The sequence below is a fragment of the Convolutriloba macropyga genome, chromosome 6 (genome assembly GCF_964194025.1).
Source record: "Convolutriloba macropyga chromosome 6, txConMacr16.3, whole genome shotgun sequence".
Classification (NCBI taxonomy): domain Eukaryota; kingdom Metazoa; phylum Xenacoelomorpha; order Acoela; family Convolutidae; genus Convolutriloba; species Convolutriloba macropyga.
In genome coordinates, this window is record NC_134473.1 from 52,845,478 (window position 1) to 52,873,139 (window position 27,662).

Sequence of the window (27,662 nt, forward strand, 5' to 3'; positions counted from 1 at the left end):
ACATAGCTGGCAGATTGCCAGAAAATAGCCGCAATAGCTTCGTAGATCTGCAGTCTCAAAAAAAACAGTAAAAAAGACAGACCAAAAAAATTCGTCTTTTCATTGAAGGCTGATATGTTATATTTTGATTAAAAATATGTATAAGTTTTTGTTGCCTCTATTAGCTGCTCTCTAATAACCTTCATTAAGAGTGACACACTCATTTGACCTTATCTCTTTGAATTAAAGTAAATAAAAGTCAACTTCAAAGTGGGGAAGTCATTTTTGTGAGTGAGGTAAGTCAAGTGTGACCAAAAATTTGATCACGCAAATGAACAAATAACTCGCTCCAATAAGAGCAAAAAAAGACGTCACGCACGCACTTCATTTGAAATTGCATGAACGAATGAACAAAAAGGAGATTTGAAGCGGTTGTGACATCATATGGTCGTAACAGAAATCGCGACGACGAAATAAAAAACATAGCAGGACAAGTCCTGACGTACAATTCAAAGCATTTTCATTGACTAAAAAAAACTAGACCTAAAACGGACTATGAAAGGATTGGAAAAACCATTTAGAAAAAAATCCGATCGAAAAAATCGAAAAAACATTAAAAACATAGCAGGACAAGTCCTGACGTACAATTCAAAGAATTTTCATTCACTAAACAAAAAACTAGATATAGAACGGACAACGAGTGAATTGGGAAAACCATTTCTTAAAAAATCAGATAAAAAAAACAAAAAAAAAAACAGAAAATAAATGCCAAAATGCCACATGCGGAAAAAAACCACTAGCGAGAAATGAAATATTGATTGAAACAAAAAAACTAGGGATAGAATGAACTATGAATGGATTGGGAAAACCATTTAGAGAAAAATTCGATCAAAAAAATCGAAAAACACTAAAAATCAAAGTGAAATTGCCGCATGCAAACAAAAAACCGCTAGCGAGAAAGCAAAATTTTGTTCAAACACCATTTTCTCACTCCACTTTCACGCCGCAAAACCGCTCGCTTTTTAACTCCTCTTCCTGTTTCGACGTGACCAAAATCACTACTCCATTTTGACTTCAAAAATCATGAAAATGTGTGGACAGATCTAAAAAAAAGACAGCGCCCCAATACATTTCAAAAATTTGAATTGTAAAAAACCAAGAGAAAGACAATAATAGCCCCAGCTTTCGCTATGCAGCTATTAAAAATAAGCGGTAACTAGCGTTGAAAGTCAGAAAATTCACTGCAATTTTCTTTCATTATTTTGTTGTGAATGAGTTGAATTCTGCGTTTCTAAGCGTAGATTTTACATAATTTTTTGTTTCTATGCGTAGATCTTAAATATTTTTGCATTTCATAGGGTAGATCTTATATAATTTTGCGTTGATTTCAGAGTTTATTTGACTCAACGCTAAGAGCTCTCTTTGTGAGACGCGAAACATTCACGTACTTTGTTTCTGTTGCCTCTGCTTCCACTTTGCCACCGTACATATTGCTCTTATGGAACACATCCTATATAATAAATGCTTGACAGTTTATAAGGCAGCATATAAGAACCCTCGTAGGTTTGAGAATTCTCGAGCGGCTTAGTTAAAAGGACAGAATGCGACAGGTCAAAAATCAAAAATGTTGAACTCTTAGAGGGCCAATGTGCGAAAAAGCGCAGAATTAAAAAGAAACTTTGACAAAAATGCAAACAGATTCCATGAAAAAATTGCAGATTCCAAGAAACTCTTGCACTGAAGAAACCCGAACAACAATTGTCAGTGACTGAACTAATATGTCAAAACTGGAAACAGACGCAAAAAAAAGAGTAGTGTCCGAAAAACAATTTGAAAAAAAAATTAAAAAGCGCAGATTTGTTTCCACTTTCTGTTCATTTTTTAATAGCTGCGATAGTGATAGCTGAGCAGAGCTAATATTGGTCTTTACTCTGTTGCTTTATTTTGTAAACAAAATATTTGTGGCAACCATATGATGTTACACTCCTTTTTCTCGGCTTTTGCGAATTAGTTTTACTATTTTTTGCTCACGATCAGATGATTTATCGTTTATTTGATTTTCAGAAAAAACCCAAGCCTTTTTGTGCTTGAATTATCTAGAATTTTGATATAATTTATGCCTTTCAATTCTTGATTTTCAATCGTTCAAAAATGTGATCTGCTGCTGATTTTCAAGCACTCAAAACAGCTTTAAACTTTTGAAAGTGAGGAAAGTTTTGCACCAAGCTTTTTAATTCTTTCTATTGTTTATAGGAGGTTCCGATATTGTGTTCAGCTGCTCGGAGAGGTTTATAGCCTACCACTTTCGCCGGTTGCAATTAAACCCTTTTTCCATTTGAGACAACTGAGGTTAATTCCTCGTATGTTTGCAGGCTGTTCACTGTCATCAGAACCAAACACAAAAAAAATCTATTTATACCGATTCAACAGTTTTGCTAAATGTTTCTGACCATTGCTTTGCGTTCTTTTTCTTTATTTTCGAGGAGAGTTTTTCAGTCAGTACGGGATCGCATACAAGTAATCTGTTTTTTGTTGCATCATTAAAAATAATATTTTGATTGCGCATATATGTTCAACCGGTGTCAGAACAATATACCCAATACCATAATACCCAATGCCATAATTCCCAATTCCAAAATACCCAATGTGCCAAAATACCCAATGGCAAATTACCCAATGCAATTATACCCAATTAAATTATACCCAATGCCTATTTATAATTTAGTACTTATAATCTTTAAAATAACGTATAATCCCACAATTAGAGTACCAGTCTACCATTAAGTTCAAATTAACTAATTCGACGCAATTTAGGTAAACAAGACGCAAAATTATCACAGAAATTGAATTGCTCAAAGAAACTTGACGCGTTATTCTAGTCAATAAACTTGGCCAAATATGGACGCTAAACATGAGCGAAATAACTTGGGGTACGTCCCAGCAGAACCGATTAAACTTAATCCCTGATGGACAAGAGTTTCAAAAGCATTTGGAAACAAAAACTACTACGCATTGGAAATGCTCAATATAGAGCTCTTATAAATGTAAAGTTACGGCCATTACCACTGGAAAACAATTACTATCCAAGAAAAACGAGCACAACCACGAAATCGTTCCCGGACATGTACAAGCGAAAAAGATTATTGGTCAAATGAAGGAGACAGCAAGAAAAGAACAGAACCCAGTAATTAATTTCATAATTGCCAGCATTCTGTTACCAATCGGGTCCGATACTTCAACGCAGTTGTCTTTGCCAACCAGATCTTCTATAAATCGGACACTAGCTGCCAAAAAGCATCCAAAAACTTACAGGAGCCGCGAATTACCGACAGACATTTCGAAGTGCCCGTCAAGTGTAAAGAATTCTGCCTTTAGGACACGGGAAAAACTGACAACGAGAGGATGCTGATTTTGGAACACAAGAAAATCTAGAATCCTTGAAAACAAACAATGCCCTTTGGCTCTGTGTCGGATGTTTCAAAGCATCTCCCATCCAGTTTTACCAATTATACACCATTCATATTGAGATTGGAGGATTTTATCCACCTTGTATTTATGCTCTACTTAGCAACAAAAGAAAGAACTCCTATCGGAAGCTTCTTGTTGGCTTGAATCAACTTACTGGTGGAGTTTGATAAAAAAAAATCTCCAGGATTTTGAAAAAACGGCAATCAATGTCTTCTCAGAACAAATTCCAGCGAGTGAGATAAAAGGCTGCTATTTTCACTTGCATCATAGTTTTAACAGGAAGATATGCGAACTCGGTATGAAAAGGATTTGTGAAAACAAATTGGAACTAGCACTGACTTTGCGAATGATTCCTGCACTCAGTCTCGTCCCTGAACCAATGGTATCGGCCTCTTTTGATCTTGTAATTGAGGAAATACAAGATGTCTGTGAAATTGCTAAAATAGACACAGAGTGTTTGCAGATGATGGACGACCTAAGTTCGTACTTTCAGAGGACGTATATCCGAAGCGAAAAAATTGGCCGGATCAAAGGAGAACCTCAATACCTTTTGGCACTCTGGAACCACAACAAAGATGCAGCTAAAGGCTAAGCAAGAACAACAAATGCAGTTGAAGGCTTGAATTTGGGCGTTACATCCCTTTTTCAAGGCAACCATCCCTGCGTTTGGACCTTTCTGGAGAAGATATCACTCGATGCCGCTAACCAAAAGTTCAACATTATCAAAGCTTTACGTGGAAAGGAGAACAAGAGCCGAAAGAAGTACAGAGTTCTGAATGAAAAAATCAAAAATATTACAAAAAAAAATAAAACTGATTATATTGTTCCATTTTTAGGTTCATTTGCTTACTATACATATTCCTGAGCTTTTAAACTTGTTATTTGTGCATTTGGTGATGTTATTAAATAAATTTACTTAAAAAACTTTACTCAAAAACTAGAAGAGCTAGAGAGCTGATAATTTGACAGTAGAATTTCTGTGTGGGGTACTTTTCTACATTCCACTCCCCATCCACTCCCAACACCGCCCATAGCTGGTATCGAAAGGTTTTCCCGACTTCTTCCCAGTTTTTTAGTTTCCAATCTTTTTATTAAGTCAATTTTTAATTTTTCGTGAAAATTTTCTAATTGCCAGAATTTGAACCTCAGCCGTGTTTTTTGTTACATTCATTAACCGCTGCGCCAATTCCGCTTTGATGTTTATAGTGATATTTTGTGTTATCTTTTATGTGTTACGTTTAAACAAAGTTAACCTAAATAGCAATTTGACCTAAAAGGCGGTGTGATCTAAAAGGCGGTTTGACCTAAAAGGCGGATTAACCTTGTGATACGGTTGTACCATATTAGGTTCATGTTTGATTACTTAGTATTAAATTAATTTAAGTTTGTCCTTGTCAGGCTAAAAGTCATATTTCACATATAATTAATTGGCCGCCGATTAATAAGTCAACTTTTCAGTTTTGTTCATATCTCCCACTTTTGATTATTTATTCATTCTCTAGAATCTCATCATTGAATTCAGTTGCTTCAATCTACTCTGTTTTACTCTAAGAGCGATCCTATCGGATTCGAGGAGGAATTCCACACTCAATAATTTTGTCTGCAATGGCATCACGATTGCAATCGCATCACGATTGCTAAGTAAAACTAAAAGTGGTAATCCCACAAATTAGTAAAACTTGGATTCGCACCTCGAATCCACTCTACAAGTTCTAAGTGGATTTGTGACACGAAACGTATCTCTACGGTCAGGGATATCACATGGCGCAGTCAGCAACTAAAGAACGTGCACTCCTTGGAATCGAGCCCTTTTGGGAAAAACCAACACTTGAACCTCCATTACGATGGGATCGATGGCAGATCATGCTAAAATTAGCTATCATGGCTAAAGAAGGCATTTCGATTGATATTCTTCTTGGAGATCCGCCAGACAAACTCATTCTACCTCCAGAGCCCATATACGAGGCTGACGTTGAAAACAGCACAGCTCATAGCGAACGAGATCGACGAATCCGTAATGAGCAGTTGAAGAACTCGTGGTTAAACCATTGTCAGAAAATAGAACTCGTAGGTATACTATGTGGTGAAAAACCCTGGAAATAATGTGATAACAAAGCTGTCTCCTTAACGTATCTCAGTTTGGGGAGGGAGGGTAGACGAATATTTGGTTCCCGAGAACCAAATATCCAGATTGATCGAGTAACAACAAAGGCTCTCTGGGAAAGTCTTGATAGAGTGTTTACTAAACAACGAAACATCACATTTGATCGCTACACTTTTCTCACTAGAAAGCAAATGAAGGGAGAGCCTGTGGAAAAGTTTTACGGTTGCCTTCGGGAGTTATCTTTGAATTGCGATTTAGGAAGCCACGAGGAGTCGATCATTCGTGACGTTTTCATAGCTAATATGCAAGATGGCGAAATCCAAAGGAAATTGTTAAAAGAAACACGAACGGCTAAAAAAGCTCTTGAAATTGCCATGAACGTTGAAATGGGAATACAAAGTCAAATAAAAATATTTGGATCTCCAGCTTCGACAACTACAAATGAAATTACAAGTCAGACGATAAATAATGTTCAGGGATCGTGGAATAGATCACGAGCGTCGACAAACCAGTTCGTCCAGTAAACAATTTGTCCAAATTGTGGCTATGGTTGGTCCTCATCTCATAGACAAAAATGTCCTGCCCGTGGCAAGAACTGTAAATATTGCGGCATTGCTAACCACTTTGCAAAAGTTTGTCGAAAATCCAAACAACCTATTAAACCCAAACCAAGAGTAAATTATGTAGATGACTCAGTTTCTGAGGCGGCTACAGTAGGTACGTCAGCAACAGCGGCCGACCAAGTCAACAAAATAAATAGGATTTACAGCAGCAGAGCATCTACGATGCGAACTATTACTCGGACTACGATGATTACGATGATAATTGTGCAGCGGCGATTTCAATTCAAAATAACGCTCGTGAGGTGGAACCAGTAAATTTAGACATTTGTGTCGGGAATACAAAAACAAAGGCATGGGTGGATTCGGGAAGCGTGTGTACTATTGTAAACAAAAGTCTAGCAGACAGAGTGGTGTCCGAGTGCAATGAAAGCTATTGGGTGCAGTCACCAGAAATACATGACAAAACTTTCTCTAATGATATAATCAAGATTGTTGGCGTAATCAATACATCAATCAAATGTAATGATTGGATAGCCACGGGCGTTGATGTAACAGTAGTGGAAGATGGTCACAGACCCATCATTGGACGAGATATTTTTGCAGAACTAGGTTTTTCTTTTACTCAGTTGAAACAAGTTGCAAATATTGACCAAAAGCAATGCCTAATCAAGAAACAGATTGCATTTGATTTTCCAGATCTCATCACCCGAATCGGTAAATCTTTAAAACATTCAGTAAAATCAGCATTTCACAAAGAATTTACACCTACACATCAAAAAGGACGACGAGTCCCAATTAACTTACAACCACTAGTTAAAATTGAACTTAAAAAACTACTTGACGAAAAACACATCATAAAATTAAACAGTTGTTCAGATAAAAATTTTATTTCACCTATAGTAATTACAGTAAAAAGAGATAAAAACAGTTAAACTTGCTCTAGACTCCAAAATTTTAAATAAATCTATCCATAAAAATAAATACCAAATGCCAAATATAGATAAATTAATTGACACAATTCAACAAAATTTGAGCACATCCGCATCACAAGAAACAGCATATTTTTCAAATTTGTATTTGAAGTACGCATACAGTCAACTCAAATTAGACCCGGAAACGGCTCGACATTGTAACTTCAATATCATTAGCGGTGAGAGAACTGGAACATATCGTTTTATTACCGGTTTCTACGGATTAACTGATATGCCAGCAGCATTCCAAAAAGTAATGGATTATACTTCAGTCGGACTCCAAAATACCTATTGTTTTCTGGATGACATTATAGTAGTTAGCCGTGGTTCTAAAGAAGACCACCTAAACTTAGTCTATAAATGCTTAAAGAAATTAGATGAGGATAATTTATGAATAAACTTACCTAAATGTCATTTGGCAAAAACAGAAATTGAATAGCTAGGACATAAATTTAGTCAATCAGAAATTGCACCATTTGAGTCAAAAACAGCGGCAATCGCTTCCCTATCAGCACCTAGAACCTAAAACATTTACGATCATTTTTAGGTTCTGTTCATTACTTAGGAAAATTCATTCCTAATCTATCACAATTGTGCCATCCTCTTTGATCATTACTAAAAAAGAATACAAAATTTGTTTGGAATACTGAACATGAAACTCACTTTCAAGCAATTAAAAATAAAGTCGCAAATGCAACAGAAAATACACATTATAATCCTCACTTGGAAACGCGGATCAAATGCGATGCTTCTAGAGCGGGACTAGGAGCAGCTTTAGAACAACGCTCACCTACAAGTTGGCATACAGTTGCATTCGCATCTCGTTTCCTCAACTCAAACGAGGAACGTTATAGTGTTAATGAACTGGAATTGTTAGGGGTTGTGTGGTCTGTAGAATATTTTAAATATTATCTCTTTGGCAAATCATTCACAATCATTACTGATCATCGAGCACTACTTTCAAATATGAAAGAACATCAGTCAAAAAAATCCTATTATAGTAGATTAACACGCTGGATAGATCGTCTGTTACCTTTTGATTTTAACATCGAACATATACCGGGTGCAAAAATGGGGCTGGTAGATTACATTTCCCGTCAACGAAATCAAGAAGCAAAAGTTACAAACAAATATGATGAGGAATTTGCGGTATCAACAATTACCCGCAATCGTGACGCTATTGCTGCAATTTTCGTAAATACCACACCACAAAACTGCCAATCACAGCACTTTAACAGCGTCACTCACACACATTCCACACGTGCCTCGCATCCTCGCTTAACAAACTATTCCAATTTGCTTTCTGCCCTTAATCGCTATACAACTCAGTTGCTTCTTGAGAATTCTGCAAACGCAGCACCATTCCAATTCAGTTCAAAAAATAATTCAAACTCAACTCAAATCCCTACTCATTCAGAAATCCATACAAACGCATCACATATCCATAAAAATTCCACTCACACAATGAGCAACATAACATCCAACCCACAAACTCCTCCTACACACAGCCGGGTCACATATCAATCTACCCCCAATTCAGCGGTGAACACGACGAGATTATCTATCGAGGGTCAAAATTCACCAAACTTGGACCAGTCGAAAGAAAAAGTCTTTGAAAATAACTTAACACAGTTATTTACTAAAAGCTTCTTGGCTGTTCTAACAAGCAAAGATGCCGTCCTTGTAGAGGTGCGTGATTGCATCCTCCAGAACGACCCCCAAAGATGTAAGGAAGTTAATCCTTACATGTTCTCCTATTGGAGAGATCTTCATGTCCGCTCGGGTTGTGTCTGTATAGATGAACGGGTGGCAATCCCACATTCTATTCAGGACGCAGATTTGGAAAGCCTTCACCTAACACACTCTGGTAGTTGGGGAATGATAACACTCGGGCAGTACGCGTTCTGGCCCTATATGCACCGCGAAATCCTCAACATGGCGGCTCAGTGCAGGCCTTGTACTGATATTGGTAAGAATCTTAAGCCCGTTGTTCCAGCGTCTAAATGGAAACATTTGCTGACATGTACATAGCCTAATGAAGAGATACAAATTGATTTTGGAGGACCCATTACAAATGAAAAACATCAAGATATTTATTTTCTTGCATCGTTTTTCAAAATTCCCCACTGTAGAAGTATTTGAAAAAGCTAATGGACCAAACGTCCTTAAATTCACATACACGGTGTCCCCCGAAACATTAGACTAGATCAAGCACGTTGCTTAATTGGTTACAAAGTAAAAACTTTCTGTAAACAGCATAACATTAGCATACTCACTGCCCCTGCTAGTGATCATAGAGCTATAGGATTAGTAGAGCGTTTGATACAAACAATTAAAAGATGCTTAAACTGCATGAAATTAGATAATAGAAATAAATCATTCACAATTAAAGAAGCAATGAAGTCAATAGTCTATCAATTACGTATTTGCAAGCAAAAGACAACAAATGTAACCCCTTTCCAAGCAGATTTTGGAAGGAAGCCAAACACACTACTAAAAAATATAAGTACAGTACCAAAGTCATCTAATCTCTCATATGAAAATATTCTTCTCCACTATTTAGATGCCGATACCGTCCCAGTAGAAGATTACCTTGACAAAAACGGATGGGTAACAGGTGATTGTAGCGATATCCTCATAGATGAGGCAATGCAGAAAGCACAAGTGGATGCGGGACTCCGTTACAATGGGGATCACAATAAGTCCATTTCCCGTTTCATTGTGCATCCCAAACTGAAAAACCCAATTCCTCGGACAGAACAGTCACTCGATCTCAAATTGGCACGCGAAGTGACAAAGCGATCAAAACGGGACCTTCGTGGATTGTGGGAAACTTTGGCACCGGGTAGTACAGTAGTACGAACATCTGATACTACTACAGTTATTAAAGAACCTGGAGTACCCGATGTTTGCGTACGAAATAGTGACATCGCCAAATTTGGCACTCGGGCTGAACGCAACACAGACCTTTGGGAGTATGCAAAACGACGTCCTCTCCCCTATGAGAAAACCACGGAGGATAAGATTTCACAGCACGCCAAAGAGCTAAAATTGAAATTCCGTGGGGAAATCAGAATTCGTCATCGCCCGACCCAATCAGACGCGGCCTCGGGAGTCTCGTCTGTAAATACCAATATTTCAAAAGCAATGGCATCCCGGAAGCCTAAAAAGTCACAGGCAGGAGGCAAACGTTCTAGAAATACTTCTGCAACACTCGACACATCAAATGCATCTTCTGTTGCTGCGTCCTCAGTAACATCTTCCGCCGCTTCACCTTCATCGTCCAGAAATAGAAGAACTCGACGTGCCCCCGACTATTTCGGTTTTGAAAGTTCTCTGTGCTCGGTAAGCGATGACTCTGCCGCCCCTGCACCTAAAAAACAAAAGCCCGTTAATCCAGTGACTGAGACAATAATTCAAGAAGAGGCAGCACAACCTTCTGCACCAGAGACTTATTATGAGTTGCAAGTAGTGAGTCCTCCTGCATCCCCTCCAGTTGGAACATGGTCACCCGAGAGCAATGACTATGAGGATTATACAAGAGAGATTAGCATGAGCGTCTTTGACGCCGAAAATCAGATTTAAGCTAAAATCGATTATGTTCAATTTGTTAAATTGTTGAATGTGTTAATTCAGAATTCTTTAATTGTCCATTCTTAACTTATATATGGATTAGTACCACTTGTGCGCTCATTTTGTGTTAATGTTCACTTTTTATTTGCGTTTTTGTCACATTTTCTTCAATTAAATTCGATGCTGTTTATGTACCAATATTCTGTACGCTATTAATTTAGGGGATTCGCACCCCGATTGTGCCTTAATTTATGTTTTATGTTTGTGATTTCAAGTAAATGTTGAGAGTTTACATTGATTTAATTCTTCAAGGATAAGCCCCTCATTTCCATTGCCATGTCTTCAGTCATCTGTTGTTACTCACATTATTTACTATTTATACTAAATAGTACATATGTTAATATTATTAAAAAATTTTTACACTATTGCAGTTTCACTATTTCTCTCGAGCAGAGGATATGTGGTACGGTTGTACCACATTAAGTTCATGTTTGATTACTTAATACTAAATTAATTAAAGTTTGCCCTTGTCAGGCTAAAAGTCATATTTCACATATAATTAATTTGCCGCCGACTAATAAGTCAACTTCTCAGTTTTGTTCATATCTCCCACTTTTGATTATTTATTCATTCTCTAGAATCTCATTATTGAATTCAGTTGCTTCAATCTACTCTGTTTTACATTAAGAGCGATCCTATCGGATTCGAGGAGGAATTCCACAATCAATAATTTTGTCTGCAATAATTTTGTCTGCAAAAGTGGTAATCCCACAAATTAGTAAAACTTGGATTCGCACCTCGAATCCACTCTACAAATTCTTATTGGACTTGTGACACGAAACGTATCTCTACGGTCAGGGATATCACATACCTAAAGGCGGCATTTCAATTGTCCAAATTGTTTGTTCTCTTATAAGTTTTTTTGTGCAAGTGTTCTAAAAGTTGACGTCATTTCTATAAAGCACAATTAGGCGATACCAATTCGCCTTTGAACTTAAAATGAGCATTCTTTATCAAAGTTGGCATCAAAGTGATTATTGTTTTTGTTACGATTGGGTATATTGGCATTGGGTATTTTGGCATTGGGTATATTGGCATATTGGGTATAATGTCATTGGGTATTTTGGCATTGGGTAGAATGGCATTGGGTATATTGTCATGTAACCGTTCAGCCAATGGCTTGTGAAGTTTTATCAATGTAACTGATTTAACTTATTTTAACGGAACTGCTTGTTCTTTATAATTTATGTAAAATCACCGCTAATTTCAACGCAAAATTATGTAAGATTAAAGCTTAATTCAATGTAAAATTTTGTAAGATCAAAGCTAATTTTAACGCAAAAATAGCTAAGATCAGCGCTAAACTTAACGCAAATTTATGTAAGATCAAAGCTAAATTCAACGCAATATTATGTGAGATCTACAATCAAGCGAAAATCGTATATAAATTGCTCGCATTCACCGCCAATCTTACACCACGGCCCGGCAAAGGATAATGGCAGTGATATTGTAAAAACAGAAGCTGATGCCAAAGAAAACAGCAAATGGATCACAAATTTCTAACTTGAGTAACTCGAAATGTGTCGTTTTCTTTTCAAAAGTTATAGATAAATAAAAAATACATTTTTACTGGAGACAATATTTTTACTGGATTATACACATGGAGACAAAATATGTTCACACCTACCGTTGAAGAAGAATTTTGGACTGATTCTTCAAAGAATTGTCTGTTATGAAGAGCATGTTGTTTTCCACATCCTCAGTCACGTACGAATCCAATGGATCCATTTGCTGAAAATATGAGCAACTAAAGGATAAAAAACTATTTATAAAAAAGCAACAAAGAAATATAAATCTTCCAGCTACTTGGCTCTTACCCGCTCTGCTGCTTGAGTGCGTTTTGAACCAGATACCAAATCAAGCTCAGAATTGACTACAAAGATCATCAAAATCTGAGAAATGCGTTTTTTGATCAAGTCAAGCAAGCAACCCTATATCATCTAGATTAATTGCAGAATTTAAAAAATATGGAGACCAAAATCCGCCTACCCTAGGTGACGCGGCTATTAATTTTCGTTGGTTCTTTTTCTACATAAGTCAGTGCAGAAGTCAAACTGACAACAATTAATAATCAATTTAAAAAAATATTTTTTCAAATTAAATTTTGTATCATTTATAAAAATCGTCGCCACTCATTGAGATTGCTATTTCACACCTAAAAGTTAGAATTCGGTGCCCAATCACTGTGATGTCTAGATTCTAGATTTAGCTACGACCCCAGACAAAAACTTTTTTTCCATTTTTGAAGCTCAATATTTTTTCCAAACACTATTATAACTTTCTGTTAGAACTTTTAAAACTAATAAAACCTAATAAAAGACTAACCGCAAGAATTCAAAAAAATATAAAGTTATTATAAAACAATTAATGTTTTGACAAGATATTATCAGGACTTGACAAGGCTTATCCTAGAAAAGGTTCCTCAGACATCGCCAATTCTATTGATGGTCTTTGGCAGCATGTTTTTAGTATCGTACCCAAAACTCTCAAATTTTTTATTTCAAATTTTGCCCACACCATAGCTGGTAATGAAGGGAAAACCCAAAACAAGGACATTGACCTGACTTGATTGAAAAAAATCCAAGTGATGCAAAAGTACATTTAACTTTGTATCTATTCCCCCTTATCTTCACCGGTTCCGTTTATGACTGACCCGCAGTTGAAAGGAAAAATTTGCGTTGTTATTTTGTTTTCTATTATGTAAATAGAGGGGACGGGGTTGGTGCTAACAGAACAGATCCCTAATTTCATACTAACATCTCTGAGGTCAATCAGTTGGTTCCTCTGTTCCCGTCCAATGTCACAGAACAGTCTCAACTTCTTCCCATCTGGTCTCCCTTCTGCATCCAGGAGAACTCCTGGGAACCCATCCAGTGCAACTTGGTACCACTTCATCAGCTGAAGTAACAAACAACCCATCGAAGTCTCTTAACAACATGTTTGCCATTAACTGTCAGATAATCTTCGTTCTTGCAGTATCAAAATAGAGCATACATGAAACAAAAGGGTAACTAGAAACTAAATATAGAGTATAATGATCAAATCGTTTAAAGCTTTCACTTGAATGTCCATTAAATGTCGGTATATATATATATATATATATATATATATATATATATATATATATATATATATATAAAATTATTTTTGAAATAACATTATTATACCAAAATTAGAGCGTTTTTTTTTTAAAAAAAAATAATCAACAGAACTGCCATTTAGAGTTAATACAACATTTTGAAAACAAAAAACAAAGAGCAGAACCTCTGTAAAATTTCTGCCAACTATCTGAAGAGAAAACCAACCTGAGTTGAACAACGTTGCAAAAATCGTAAAAAAGCAATAAAAAAATATAGGCAACCAATTGAATAAAAAAAGTGATCGTACCTCTTTTACAGCCTCGTAGAACTTCTCACAGCCGTTATAGTGAGTGTTAACATTGTGGAACTCCTTCTCAAAGGGAACCAGTTCGTTGTATATCTCCCCTCTCAACTCGCACTCAGTCTCGTTCTTCCAATCAGCAAACTCAATCCACTCCTGCGCAACTTCTAAAGCTTCCTAAAAACATATTTTCCGTAAGTTTTGATTGATCAGTTCTTACAACATAGGTAGCTGTTTTTTTGGTACAGCTAATTATAGCTGTTCGCATTTAAAGATCTTAACGAAATTTCTCCAATTTTCCAAAATTTATCCTAGATTTTTTAATATTGTGAAAAAAATGATTCAAATAAAAGGTTGCAGATTGACAAGAACTGAAGTGTTATTAACATAAAATTTAATCAATTAAAACATTGTAATTGACATCAACTCATGAAATAAATTCTACAATCTTAAAAAAATCATTTCCGAATTTGAAATTTTAAAAAGTAATTATCACCTCACCTTTCAGCAAAACAAATACAACGAGCCAAATTTGGATCCACTTGAGAACACGAGAGCGGCAGAAAAATTTTAAAAAGCATCTTTTTGAGTCGCGTTAGCTTAAAAAAATTTTTTGGTACCAAAACTTCTCGAAATAAAAACACTACGGGAACTTTAAAGAACCCCCGAATAGCAAAATTTTTACAACCTAGCGCATACAAGTAAGTGTAGCTTTTGTTATAATGAGATCTCATAAAGCATACGGTTTTCATCAATTGTAAATGAGGTTCGTTATTTGTCAACAAATTTCATGAAAAACTTCACTTTGGAAAAAAGTTACACTGTTAAAGAAACATGCAGTTCTTTAAAAATTCGTCCAAAACTCGGCTAAAAAATAGAAAAAACTTTCGATTCTTATAAGAACTTTCAATTTATGTCATCATAAACTGGCATAAATTTTTCCTAAGCGAAAAAATAAACGAAATTGTAAATACAATTTTGAGCAAAACAAACAAAGATCTTGACCAAATGTCAATCTTGTCAAAAAAAGTGATTGTTCAGCGTGAATGTGCTTGTTCCATGAAAACCGAGTATAGTAATTTCGAAAACAAAATGCAGAGAATGTTTTATTGGAACAAGATCACCAATAACTGAAGGTGTATAGTAAGAGTACTGCCAAAAAAATTAAGTTTTTCCACAATTCATCATGTTTTTGAAAGAAAATCTTTTTAAAAATTAAGCTGAAATTTTCAATATCATGAATAAAATGATAAGAATGATAAAAACTAGGTTTCGGTTTTTGTTGTACCGAAAAGAAATTGTTCGCTAATGAAAAATTTCCATTATCAAAAAATCAACCGAATTATACTGAGCTATTGGAATTTTCCAATGTAAAGCGAATTGTGTACTATACTCTTGTCATGATTGCATTCGCTGCATAATTTTCAGTCTGATGAAGCAATTTTTAATCAATTTTCCGCAAAGTTAACAAAAACAGGGGCTAAAGTAGCAATTAAAATAACTTATGTAATGGAGACTGTAAGAGGGGAAAGGAACGGACATATGAGGTGACAGAAGTCAATTTTCAACATTTTAGTTTTTCAATAAACTCTTAACCGAGGCAACATTTCATGTGAGTTTGAGTACTACTGGTTGTAAAATTTATTGGCGTTGTTAGTTAGCGGTTTACGTTGTTGGAGCTGAGCTTAAGGAACAACAAAATTGCGTAAGAAGTAAAAATTCAGTGCAGATTTAAAACAGATTCAATTAAATGCGTAGGACAAAACTGTTAATGTCTTCTATTTTTATCCATCCATTAGCAAAAAAACGGTGCATAGCAAATCAAAACAGCAGCGTATGCTACGTAAGCAGAAAAAGTGTTAACAAACTGAACAAAAATAAGAACTCACAATTTGAACAAGTAAACAAGTGAAATAGCAACTCGAGCTAGCACATTAATTCAGCAATAAAATTATTGTGGTAATATAGTCTTGAACAGTGTATTTGTTACTGCATCCTTTCAAAACCAAACCCTTGAGTAGTATAATTGTTAAATTGTTATTGTGTCTTGTTAACAAAATTTGTCTGGAGAAATATTTTATCTAATATTTTGTTTTGCATTGAAAACGTCTAGAACAGTGAATTCAATTTTCTGTGTAGTGATTTCCAATCTTCAACTCGGGAGTACTCTGAAAAGATCGCAATACACACACGTAGGATTTAGTGAGAAATCAATTTTTCATAACACTTGTCAGGCATATTATTTTTGCCTTTGATTTGTTTCATCAAAACGATTAAACTGGTAAACATTTAGAGATTCCGTAATTTGTGATCTGTCGGCCCATTTCATTTGATAAAAAACCCAAAACTAAGTTAGTTAAATTAGTTAATGCAACGGTAAGGACAGCAGAACGGATATACAGTTACAAAAGCAAACTGCATAAACGAAGTATCTGGACAGATTTTGGAACAACTCAGAAAGAACTGGGCGGTGTAAAACTTCCTTTGTGAAACACAAGGAGATCAGCCGTTACATACGTAACCTAAATATCTAGGGCGATCCATTTATTTGACATTTGCGCCCCTAAGAGCCCAATTTAGCAGCTAATAAAAAGCACTAATAGAGGTCAATGTTACCTAAAGCAGCAGAATATGTGTCCAAATAAGTTTGAAAACAGCTCAGGAAAAGCTTCGGCTGTTTGGGTATAACCATGGACACAAACTTGCTCAACTCTGAGCTCTAATTTCTTATGCTTCATTGAACTACTTCCCAACATAAACTTAGACCTCAATTTTGCGGCCAATAAGAATAACTAGAGAGCCAAGCTTCCACTCTAATTTTAGGGATTTCTCTTGCAAGATGTTATTGTACACGTTTTGTTTGGCCTTTCATGCTTGATCTCTCATTTGATCGTCTTGAAAAGTGTACGCTATAGCGTGGTATCAATTAGGTAAATTACTATGTAAACTGAAAAGAAAAACCCTAGAAAGTCTGATAATTTGAGGGAAGATTGACTCTTACATCACAACAACTGATGCAGCTGAATTCCCAATGCCAACACTTAGAGCTCAGCTTCAGCAATAATGTTGCTCTTCATCAGTAGCAAAACTATGGTCTGATCAATTCTTATGTCATTTTTAGCATATATGTCCCTTCTCTTTTTGATCTGCTCCCAGGTTGAGGCCCTAGACGGAAAACCGATATGTCCAGACCAGATGAACGCACGACGGGTGTATCGTGCGTTCAAGTTTACATAGTCTGGGAAACAAGGAAAAACGCACGAAAGTCTGGACATGAACGCACGAAAGGTCTGATGAACGCACGAAAATCTGATCTGCTTCATCTTTATAATTCTATGAAGTGTGATATTCTGTTTGTTCAAGCTGTTTTTGTTTTTACTAAAGGTGCACTTACATTGATGAAAGGCACGACTGATGAATGAAAGGTGTGTATGATTGTTGACATGTCTTCACTCTGAGACAGTTTGTTCATGCTCTCTTTTAGAGTGTCCGGCCCAATTGTCTTGAACCAAGTCAACAGCTGAAATCATCTTTTAATTACATTTCTTGCTTATTTCTTATTGGCAGTTTTGTTTCATTAGGCAATCACATAATATTGGGAGGCATATGAAATAGAACGCAAACTGAAGATCCAATTCCGGGCGTCTATTAGCAGATATAGTGAAGACCACATTTAATGAGTCTTGTAGAAAAAAAAAACAAGACCCGATTCTGTGTTTGCCCCCGCCCAATTAGAAAAAATTTTGTTTACTAGAGCAATTTTGGACCTGAAAATTAAGATATTTTGTTTATTTTTTGTTTAGTTTTGTTTCTGTATTGAAGTTTGCAGTAAACTAGATCTTCAATTAATTTTTTGCAAAATCATATCTGCCGATGGAAGATAATTGAAGGGGTCTGAAAAGTTTTCTTGTGGCGAAAAAAATGGTCAAGCCAATCTTCAGTGTGGTTATCTGGAAACGATTTTTCAGACATATTTCAGCAAGCTGCTTTTCTACATCTTTCTATGGTCTCATGTGCTAAAAGTTCTCGATAGAACAAAGTATTCTTTTGCGCAATTGAACACAGTCTTACAAAACTCTAGTAAGATCTAGAAGAAGATCTAGCAAGATCAACGTGGGTCTACTAAGGTTGCAATCGTACCTCAATTCCACATCGCTTATTGTCCTCTTTGTCATTGGCTGCTGAATTTCCATTTGACACACTGTGTGTAGGAGGCGCCTTCCGTGTCCCTTTGTTCACACTTGCCAGTTCTAACAACATCTTCTTAACAGTCTGTTGGCGGAACTGCAAAAAAGTCAAACGTTATTTAATGTCCCAAGTCGGCATGCAACACTTATCTTGTGAAATAGGCGATAAACATTTTGCTCAAAACGCTTTGAAATTTATAATACAGGTCTGCCAAGATGGTTCCCAATCATCCAAGAGTTTTGAAAGATCTCACAAGAGATCAGTCGGTAATAAACTAGTGGTATAATGGTATAAGGTGACAATGACCCCTTTTTAATAATTCAATATTATTTACTAATAAGGTTTTCATCCGTAAAACAGCAATTGATCATGTCACTGATTTTATACAGGCATATACCATTTATAACATGTATGGTCATAACATTATACCATTTATGGTCAGGTTGTTCACGGTTAAAATAACGATTTTTAGTAGAAACGGGTATTTACGTTCCATTTTTAAACGCATCAATTGTTTATCTCTGTCATACAGAACTATTGATTGAGAATTTAATTTTTAAAAAGAGTATAATTAAAAGAATTAAAACGATATTCAATTTTTGCTCTCTCGATTAATGACACCCGACAAATTATGACATCTTCAAAATTGCACATGCACTTTTACATAAATGTCTACGAGTAGTTTTTTTGCACCCCCCCCCCCCCCCCCGAGTTGAAATGTCAATTTTGTCTAGGATGCTTAATGTGAAAGATGCAATCATTACATTTAAGACAAGTTCCGTAGCTCATAAAAAATACAAAAACTTTTATAGAGTTCGATATATCCTCAAATAAAAAGCGTTTTTCAAGATTCTATTTTTTAGCATATGCAAATATTTAAATGAGAATGATGTAGAAGCTGTTCATTGGCAAATATTAATTCAATTAAACAGAAAAGTTTTAAAGTAACCTTTCTACATACCAACTGCTTTTCTACATGGTTAAAGGTACTCAGGCGTATCTGTCATAGGATTTCAGCGCTGGACCATGAAAAAATCATTCTGGATTTTTGAACTGAGCATGATTTTGTTCATGTACCTTTTCAAAAATTAAAGTTTGGGTTTTATTACTAATAATCTCTTACCTGGCTTCGTTAAGTCTGATAATTGTGCCTTTTTGTTATGCTTTTTTTAATCTCAGCATATCCAAATGCCGCATCCATTGAGTTTATTAAATTTGTTTACACAGCAATTATCTCTCTCTCTCTCTCTCTCTCTCAATCTCTCTCTCTCTCTTTCTCTCTTTCTCTGTCTCTCCCTCTCTCTCCCTCTCTCTCTATCTCTATCTCTCTCTCTCTCTCTCTCTCTCTCTCTCCTTCACTCTCAACAGAGCTGGAAAAAGCGATAAACTGAATTACAGATGCTTGTACTTATGATTTCATGCTCTTGAATCAATATATGCCACTAAAATCATGATATTAGATTAATTCTTAATCTAATCTAAAGATCAATTCTTTCCTAAAGACATTCCTAAAGATCAAAAAGAATGTTTGAGTTCTATTTGGCCAATATAATGGCTACCTGTACCTCTGATCTACCTCTTTCGGTCAAAAATCAGAACCAACAGTCTCACCCCACAACTCATTGTGAATAAATTAACGTGGCATCCCCCCGAACCTATTGTGAGTAAGTTATTCGACTCCCTCCCCCTGAACTCACTGTGATGCATCTAATAGGGGTGGGAAAAAACACAAGCAAAATCAGGAAAACTTATTGTCAAAACGGTTGGAGCGCTGGAAAGCGGGGCACTAAGCCTGACTTTAGTTTGAAGCTGCATCGATGAAACAATTAACAAAAAACCGTTTCTGAAACCATAGAAGCACTTGCAGCTCGTGCTAAGGCGCTGTGCCTCCAAGGCCAATTCAGTAGATCAGCAAAAATACTGTCATCTGATGGAGTAGCGCCACATATTATGCAAACCTTCAGAGAGCTTAAAACTCTTCACCCTCTAGAAGAAGAGCCTCGGCTTCAATTTCAACATAACAGCTCCCAAGCTCATCAGTTTGATGAGCGAGCTGTATTTGGCCTAATAGAAGCCTTCCCCAATTTTTCAGCTGCCGGTTTAATTAAAATGTACCCTGAGCACCTTTTGCACGCAGTGAATTGCGCTGCTTCGGATCAATCTAAACAAGCTATTACAAGCATAACAGAACTAAGGAATTTGGCTAGCAGAGGTCAGCTCCCTGTGTCAATGGCACCAGTTTTCTGCAGTGCCTCCTTAGATGCTCTAAAGCAATTAGAAGGTGGTGTAGGTCTGATAGCTGTGGGTGAGGTCTAAAGGGGTGAGGTCTGTGGGTGAGTCCTTATCTAAACAACTTTGTGTAGGAGTCAAAGGTGGAGCTGAAAGTATCATACACGCGACCAAAATTACATTTGAGAAATTGCAGCATGCACAGGATGCAGGAATATTTCAGATCGATTTTAAAAACTCCTTCAATTCCATTACAAGAACCAAATTCTGAATGCAGCAGTTACATTAATGAGTCTTTCATCATTTGCCATATTTTGCTACTCACAGCACAGTCATCTTTATTATTGTAACATATCTGTAACAAGTCAATCTGGAGTGCAACAAAGAGATTCCGTGTGTTCTCTGTTGTTCTCTCTAACCTTGTAGCCTATAATAGAAGAGATTGAGTCGAAAATACCTAATCTTACCCAGCACTCTTGGTACCTTGATGATGGTATTACTGCTGGAACAAAGGCCGACCTGAACGAAGCTTTAGATATAATGACTGTGTTGGGCGAAACGTGCGGCCTAGACTTCAAAAAAGACAAGTGTGCGGTCTGGTCAAAAAGAGCTATGAACACGATCGATAGCAGAATTAAAGGAAACAGTAGAGAAGTACTTGAAATTTTCTGTTAGATCCCCCGATTCGTTGCTTCCTCGATGCAGAAACGTGTTCAAAAGAACCGAAAATTTTTGGAGAAACTGGAGTACTTAAATGACCCACATTGTGCTCCTGGCATCCTGCGTAGTTGCCTCGGTTCACCAAAAATGGTGTATTCAATCCGCTGCAGTAAACCATCAGTGGAAGCTGTAATTTTTTTTGAGCAATTTGACTTACTTCAAAGGACAACTTTTGAGCAAACATTGGGAACAGTCTTGTCCAATGAGTCATAGCATCAAGCATGTTTGCCTATCAAAAAACTGGAGTTGGAATCCGACGAGAGTCTGATCAGATAAAAGCAGCCTATATTGGTTCGATATCGCAATCTGCTACTTTAGTAGAGCTTATAGCTGGCCAAAGTCCGACAACAGAATTGAATTTTATCAAAATCATTGATGAAATAAATGGTTTTTAAATTTTGCTGCTTACTCAAGTCAAAATACAGGAAGTCCGCTCCGAAGTTGCTCTCAATAAATTAATTGAAAATCAAACATCCGAAAGAGAAAAAGCTCGTTTATTGTTACTCTCTCTGCCTCGATCAGGAGCATGGTTATTGGCAGTTCCCATACCGGCTTTCGGCCTCCATCTATTGGCAAATGAGTTTCGTGCAGCTTTGAAGTACAGACTGGGCGCTTCTATATATGAAAAAGAAAAGAAGTGTCCCTATTGTAAAACAAGATCTTTGGATACACTGGGTGATCATGCTGTTGCATGTCAAAGGCGGGGAGATTTAATTTTTTGTCACAACCCCCTAAGGGACAAAATTTTTTCAGCTTGCAGCGCTGCCAACCAGTCACCAGTTTGCGAGCAGAAAAACCAGATACCAGAAACAAATTCTCAATCTGGAGATGTGTATTTACCTTTTTGGTCTGCTTGACAACCGGCAGCTCTGGATGTTTCCATTAACTCCCAAGTGCAACTTAGTATTATTTCAAATGCGGCGAGGAAGCCTGGTTTTGCCTTAAACATAGGCCGACCTGAACGAAGCTTTAGATATAATGACTATGTTGGGCGAAACGTGCGGCCTAGAATTCAGAAAAGACAAGTGTGCGGTCTGGTCAAAAAGAACTATGAACACGATCGATAGCAGAATTAAAAGAAACAGTAGAGAGGTACTTGAAATTTTCTGTTGGATCCCCCGATTCGTTGCTTCCTCGATACAGAAACGTGTTCAAAACATCCGAAAATTTTTGGAGAACCTGGAGTACTTAAATGACCCACATTGTGCTCTTGGCATCCTGCGTAGTTGCCTCGTTGCATAAAAAATGGTGTATTCAATCCGCTGCAGTGCACAATCAGTGGAAGCTGTGAATATTTTTGAGCAATTTGACTTACTTCAAAGGACAATTTTCGAGCAAATAATGGGAACAGTCTTGTCCAATGAGTCATAGCATCAAGCATTTTTGCCTATCAAAGAACTGGAGTTGGAATCCGACGAGAGTCTGATCAGATAAAAGCAGCCTATATTGGTTCGATATCGCAATCTGCTACTTTAGTAGAGCTTATAGCTGGCCAAAGTCCAACAACAGATTAGAATTTTACCAAAATGATTGATGAAATAAATGGTTTGTCATTATCGCTGCTTACTCAAGGCAAAATACAGGAAGTCCGCGCCGAAGTTGCTCTCAATCAAATAATTGAAAATCAAACTTAGAAAGAGAAAAAGCTCGTTTTTTGTCTTTCTCTCTGCCTCAATCAGTAGCATGGTTATCGGCAGCTCCCATACCGGCTTTTGGCCTCCATCTCTTGCCAAATGAGTTTCATGCAGCTGTGAAGTACAGACTGGGCGCTCCTATATATGAAAAGGAAAGGAAGTGTCCCTATTGTAAAACAAGATATTTGGATACACTGGGTGATCACGCTGTTGCATGTCATAGGCGGGGAGATTTAATTTTGTGACACAACCGCCTAAGGGACAAAATTTTTTTGGCTTGCAGCGCTGCCAACCAGTCAACAGTTTGCGAGCAGAAAAACCAGATACCAGAAACAAATTCTCGAACTGGAGATGTGTATTTACCTTGCTCGTCTGCAGGAAAACCGGCAGCTCTGGATGTATCCATTATCTCCCCAGTGCAACCTAGTATTATTTCAAATGCGGCGAGGAAGCTTGGTTTTGCCTTGAGTGCTGCGGGAGACAGGAAGTTGGAGCAATATTCCCAACAAAGTGCAAACATAGGTGTTCAATTTATTCCCATGGCTTTTGAATCATTTGTTGGACTCTCTGAATTGGTCAGAAAGACATTGGAGCGAATAGCTCTGCTCACTGGCAACAGAAGTTTGTACTCAGCCGGTTTGTCAGTTGCTTTCAGCAGGCTTGCTCAATCGGTTTCAGTCACACTAATGCCAGACAACGCTATAATGTTGATAGCAAGAAGCGCAGAACTGCGAGCCAGCTGCAGGCAAAAGAAGCCTCCTGAATGTCCTATGATCTTTGATTGTATGGGTTTCATTATACCAATTGCAAACCAAATGATTTGGGTTCCACTATCCTAGTTGAAAACCCGATTGTGTGGGTTCTTCTATTCCAACTGAAAACACGATTGATTTATCAAACTGAATATATTATGTGTTTTTATTCTTACCTGACCAAAGTAGGGAGAATAGAAACATTTCATATCTGGAGAACTGTTAATTCAAAATTAATATCTCATTAACTCACTGTGATTAATTTAACAGACCCCCAACTCAATTTAAACACATTTGTGATCGCGGCATTTTAACCCCTCCAGCACTGGCATGCCTGCAATTTTTTATCATAGTAATACCAATCGCTTACAAATTGTGTTTATCGTGATCTCTGGACAGCGCGATTTAAGTTCGTGATGATCAGAGGAGGTTGGCATGCAACTGTAATGAACCAGCCGCCTCTTTACCTTGCTCAAATTTCATGGAAAAAGACGGGGGTTATAAGGTCAGGCGAGATTCAGGAGTAAGTAAGATTACTAATAGGAAACTGCTTTATTGGTTCTCATTTACATTTTTACAGATGGTTTGATAGTCTAAATTGGGCAACCTGGTGGGGCAGATATCCCAATTTCAAAGCTCTTAATTAGACGCATACAATTCCCCCTACGCATAGACCCCCCCCCCCCCCCCTCATACCCCCACCCCTCCACCCCATCCTCTCACTCCAACCTCTAATTATACCTCGAGACCTGTTATCAATACGGCAGAAATCAGTTATTGCCATACGTGAGCTTTGTTTGTCGCCGTTTTGATTCCTATGTAGCATGTTAGTTGATCTAAAGTTTCAAAGTCCAAAAATTGACTGCTCAGCATGTTGCTATGAAAACGTCTGTTCAGAAGGAGGCCATAATAAAATTAGCCATGCTGAAAAGAGCAGACTTGATTTTTCCGGAAATGCTATATGCAGATTGTGAGGGCTAGACCAGCCTCCTATTATCAAGCAAAACGAATCGTTATCATATCAAAACAAGCATAAAGTTTTATGTTGTTCGTTAATGTTGTTCGATACATTGAAAGCGAAAAATTGCTGATGCTGTTTCAGTTGAGCTGAATCTCATTTTAAATATAAAATTTTGTATAGCCTCCAGCAATTGTTATTAAAACAAAACTTAAATGAAATTTTATTTTCCGAAAGCACTTTTGTTTTGTGAAATTGAAGTAGACACGGATATAAGTACGGCATCAATGCTACAACAATATAGGAGCAAATCAATCATACTTCATTATATAAAACAAAACTCAATTAAGTAAAAAAACCTTCTTTATTTTTTTAGTTGGGGAAAGTATTTTTTTCTAATTACTCACATCAAGACATTTTCACTTAATGTTTCAATATCTTAGAGAGGATTGTTTGAAGTCTCATCGTTAGTCATCCAATCTTGTACTCATTGGATCGAAAGTTTTTCGCGCGCATTTTTTGTGGGCATAATTTTTATTGCCGGAAGGTTTTATCTTCTTTATTGACTATCGCAGAAGAAAGTAACCACATAAAACATGGTGCAATTTTCAGATTTTAAACAATATTGATAATTCATATCTCCAATAAAACGTGTAGTGCATTGTTATTTGGTTCAGTGTGGTGTTGTGGATATTTGTGATAAACATCTTGCTAAATCTATAATGTTAAGTTGGCAAATAAGTATTAGAGTAAAAAAGATTTGCACAATTGTCATACTTAGTTCAATTTGGTTAGCCTTATTTAAAAAAACCTTCATATCTCTTCTCTAAGGGCTCTGCAGGCATTTCTGAGGGCATGCATCTTTTTCTGAATATAAAAACTACATTTTGATTGAAATTTAAGTAATGCACAAAAAGACCAGAAGAAAATGTAATCCGGTAAGACAAGCTGCTATAGTGGGGAATTTCAGAAAATAAATTAAAAGTGTCAGGTATACGAAAAGCAAGAAACTTGTTGATTTGAACTCAAAATCTTGCAAGAAAAGCGGAAGAATAAACGAACAGTGCATTCCCCTTAGACGATTATCAATTGTTAATCTGACTAATGTAGCAGTCATTTGGTTCTAAAGTTTCGAAAAACAAATGCCTCATGGAGGCTATAAGATGATTGGTATTGATTCTACTACTGATTCTAATCTCAGTAGGCCAAAGAAGGCTTGGAATCATAGATGCAAAAGTAAGCAGCGTAACGGTGTAATAAAACTACTGCGTCAGGTTTACTGTAGAGTTTTTGTGTAATATCTGACAGAAAATTTATTCGTAAGATGAAAAAAAACTAAACTAATCGTTTTTTTTTTCTAAAAACAATTCGATTTTGCTATGTAGAATTAACATTTCTGTCATAAAAAAAATTTTCAATGCCACTAGGAAAACAATGAATGGATTTTTTTTGAGCCGTATTCACTTGAAACACCTATGAGTTGGCAAACTTATTAGAGAATTGTCAACGTTTTACCACCTAAGTGACGTAGAAGTGGTGAGTAGAGCTTCATACACTGCCATTTAAATTACAAATAACTAGAGCGAAATATGTCAGAAATTAATTGTTTCAGAGTTAAAGTTTGGTCAACTGGGGTATAATGCGTTAGCATTTTCCAACAGCTGCTTAGCTATTCTACTTTTTTTGTTTTATTTTGCCTTAATTTAATGTAAGAGATCCCTTTTTTGTTTTGAAGAATTGTAATTGCAAAAAGCAAGGTTTTTAAAATCTATAACAGTCCCTCCAATAGTTTATTATTCATCTCCAAAACTGCAAAGCCAGGAGTGCAAAAAGAAGAGGAAGGACCTCAAAAATAGGCTCAATCTTAAAAAACTTGGTTTTATTCTTGACGTTAAATTGTATTTTGATCAAACATTTCAGCGTTAAATATTTTCGAATCTGGCCAAAAGAAATGTTGGGTTGAACTTAAAACCCTGCAAGAAAAATTGATGAATTGCGCATTCCCTTGCAAAATTCTCAATTGTTAATTCGACAACAGTATTTTGAGGCAGTCATTGAATTTAGAGATTTGAAAAACAAATGCCTATTAAAAGAGGCTATACGATGCTTCGATAACAAAACTACTACTAATAATAAACTGAATATACCGAATAAAGTCTTGAATCATAATCTCAATATTTCAATCTTTAAGCAGCAAAATAATGTAACAAAACAACGAGGTGTCCAAACAAAACAGTACCACACAAAACATATCCAAATTGCACAATACTCCCAGACAAAATGTGCCAGATAAAAAATTCCAAACAAAGCAGACAAATTATTCCCGGGAAAAATAGTCCCGAGTAAATAAAAAAATAATTATAAACATAATCTACAACAATCAAGAAACATATTCTACTAGTAAAAGTTCTGAAGGCATTGTTTTTAATTGATATGAAATCAATTAAAACCAAGAACTTAATTCAAGCTACATTTTTTGACAAAAAGTTTGTTGTATTCAGCTGGATATTTGTCCGAGGACATCCAACCATATGAATAACTTGAGGAAATTCTTTGTTAACTTGTGTGCATATGTTGAACTGTATGTTTAGTTGGGACTATTTTCGGCTTTCTTGGTACTAATTTGTCTGGCACAACAGCCCAACTGTTGTATTAGCTAACTTCATGTTCTGCAAAAGAATTGGAGCTTGGAGGACTTGCACCTACTATCTCCAGAACCCGGGCCAGGCATGCTACCGGTTCCCTAAAGCCTTGATGAAGTAGCAACTTTGTTAGCTTGATATACTACAAATTGGGTTATTGCAGCTGTTTTTCTGGGACTGTTTTGTCTGTTCACCAACTACAAAGAAAATTATCTTTTTATAGTGCCAGAAATAAGTTGCTATATAGATCTTTTGCGGTTCGAAGCTCCACTATACTACTTCTTTCCTATTTAAACGAAAAAAATCAATTTCTTTACAATTAATTGAAGAGACGTGAAGAAGTATGTTAGAAATAGAAATTGACACAAACCTCAACTTCTCTAATTGAGAGTGGTGAGAGTATTGACCGTGGTATCTGTGCATAGACATGTTCTCTCTCG

At 36.5% G+C, this 27,662-nt stretch overlaps 3 protein-coding genes across 5 annotated transcripts in view; 1 reads left to right on the forward strand and 2 right to left on the reverse strand.

Moving 5' to 3' along the window:
* The window catches only part of LOC142341047 (uncharacterized), a 37,862-nt gene extending 10,206 nt beyond the window's left edge, over positions 1–27,656 (reverse strand). The window contains exons 1-6 of the mRNA XM_075391884.1: positions 27,593–27,656; positions 18,240–18,383; positions 17,494–17,619; positions 14,106–14,276; positions 13,476–13,616; positions 12,346–12,449 (exon numbers count right to left, since the gene is read on the reverse strand). Of these exons, the coding sequence (XP_075247999.1) occupies positions 12,346–12,449; positions 13,476–13,616; positions 14,106–14,276; positions 17,494–17,619; positions 18,240–18,359 (662 nt within the window). The 5' untranslated portion in view covers positions 18,360–18,383; positions 27,593–27,656. The remainder of the gene's footprint in view (positions 1–12,345; positions 12,450–13,475; positions 13,617–14,105; positions 14,277–17,493; positions 17,620–18,239; positions 18,384–27,592) is intronic.
* LOC142341755 (protein XRP2-like) overlaps positions 1–27,662 on the forward strand; it is a 525,423-nt gene that overhangs the window by 87,475 nt on the left and 410,286 nt on the right. The gene's annotated exons all lie outside the window — the stretch shown is intronic.
* Positions 1–27,662, reverse strand: part of LOC142341757 (serine/arginine-rich splicing factor 4-like) — a 340,718-nt gene that overhangs the window by 43,253 nt on the left and 269,803 nt on the right. The gene's annotated exons all lie outside the window — the stretch shown is intronic.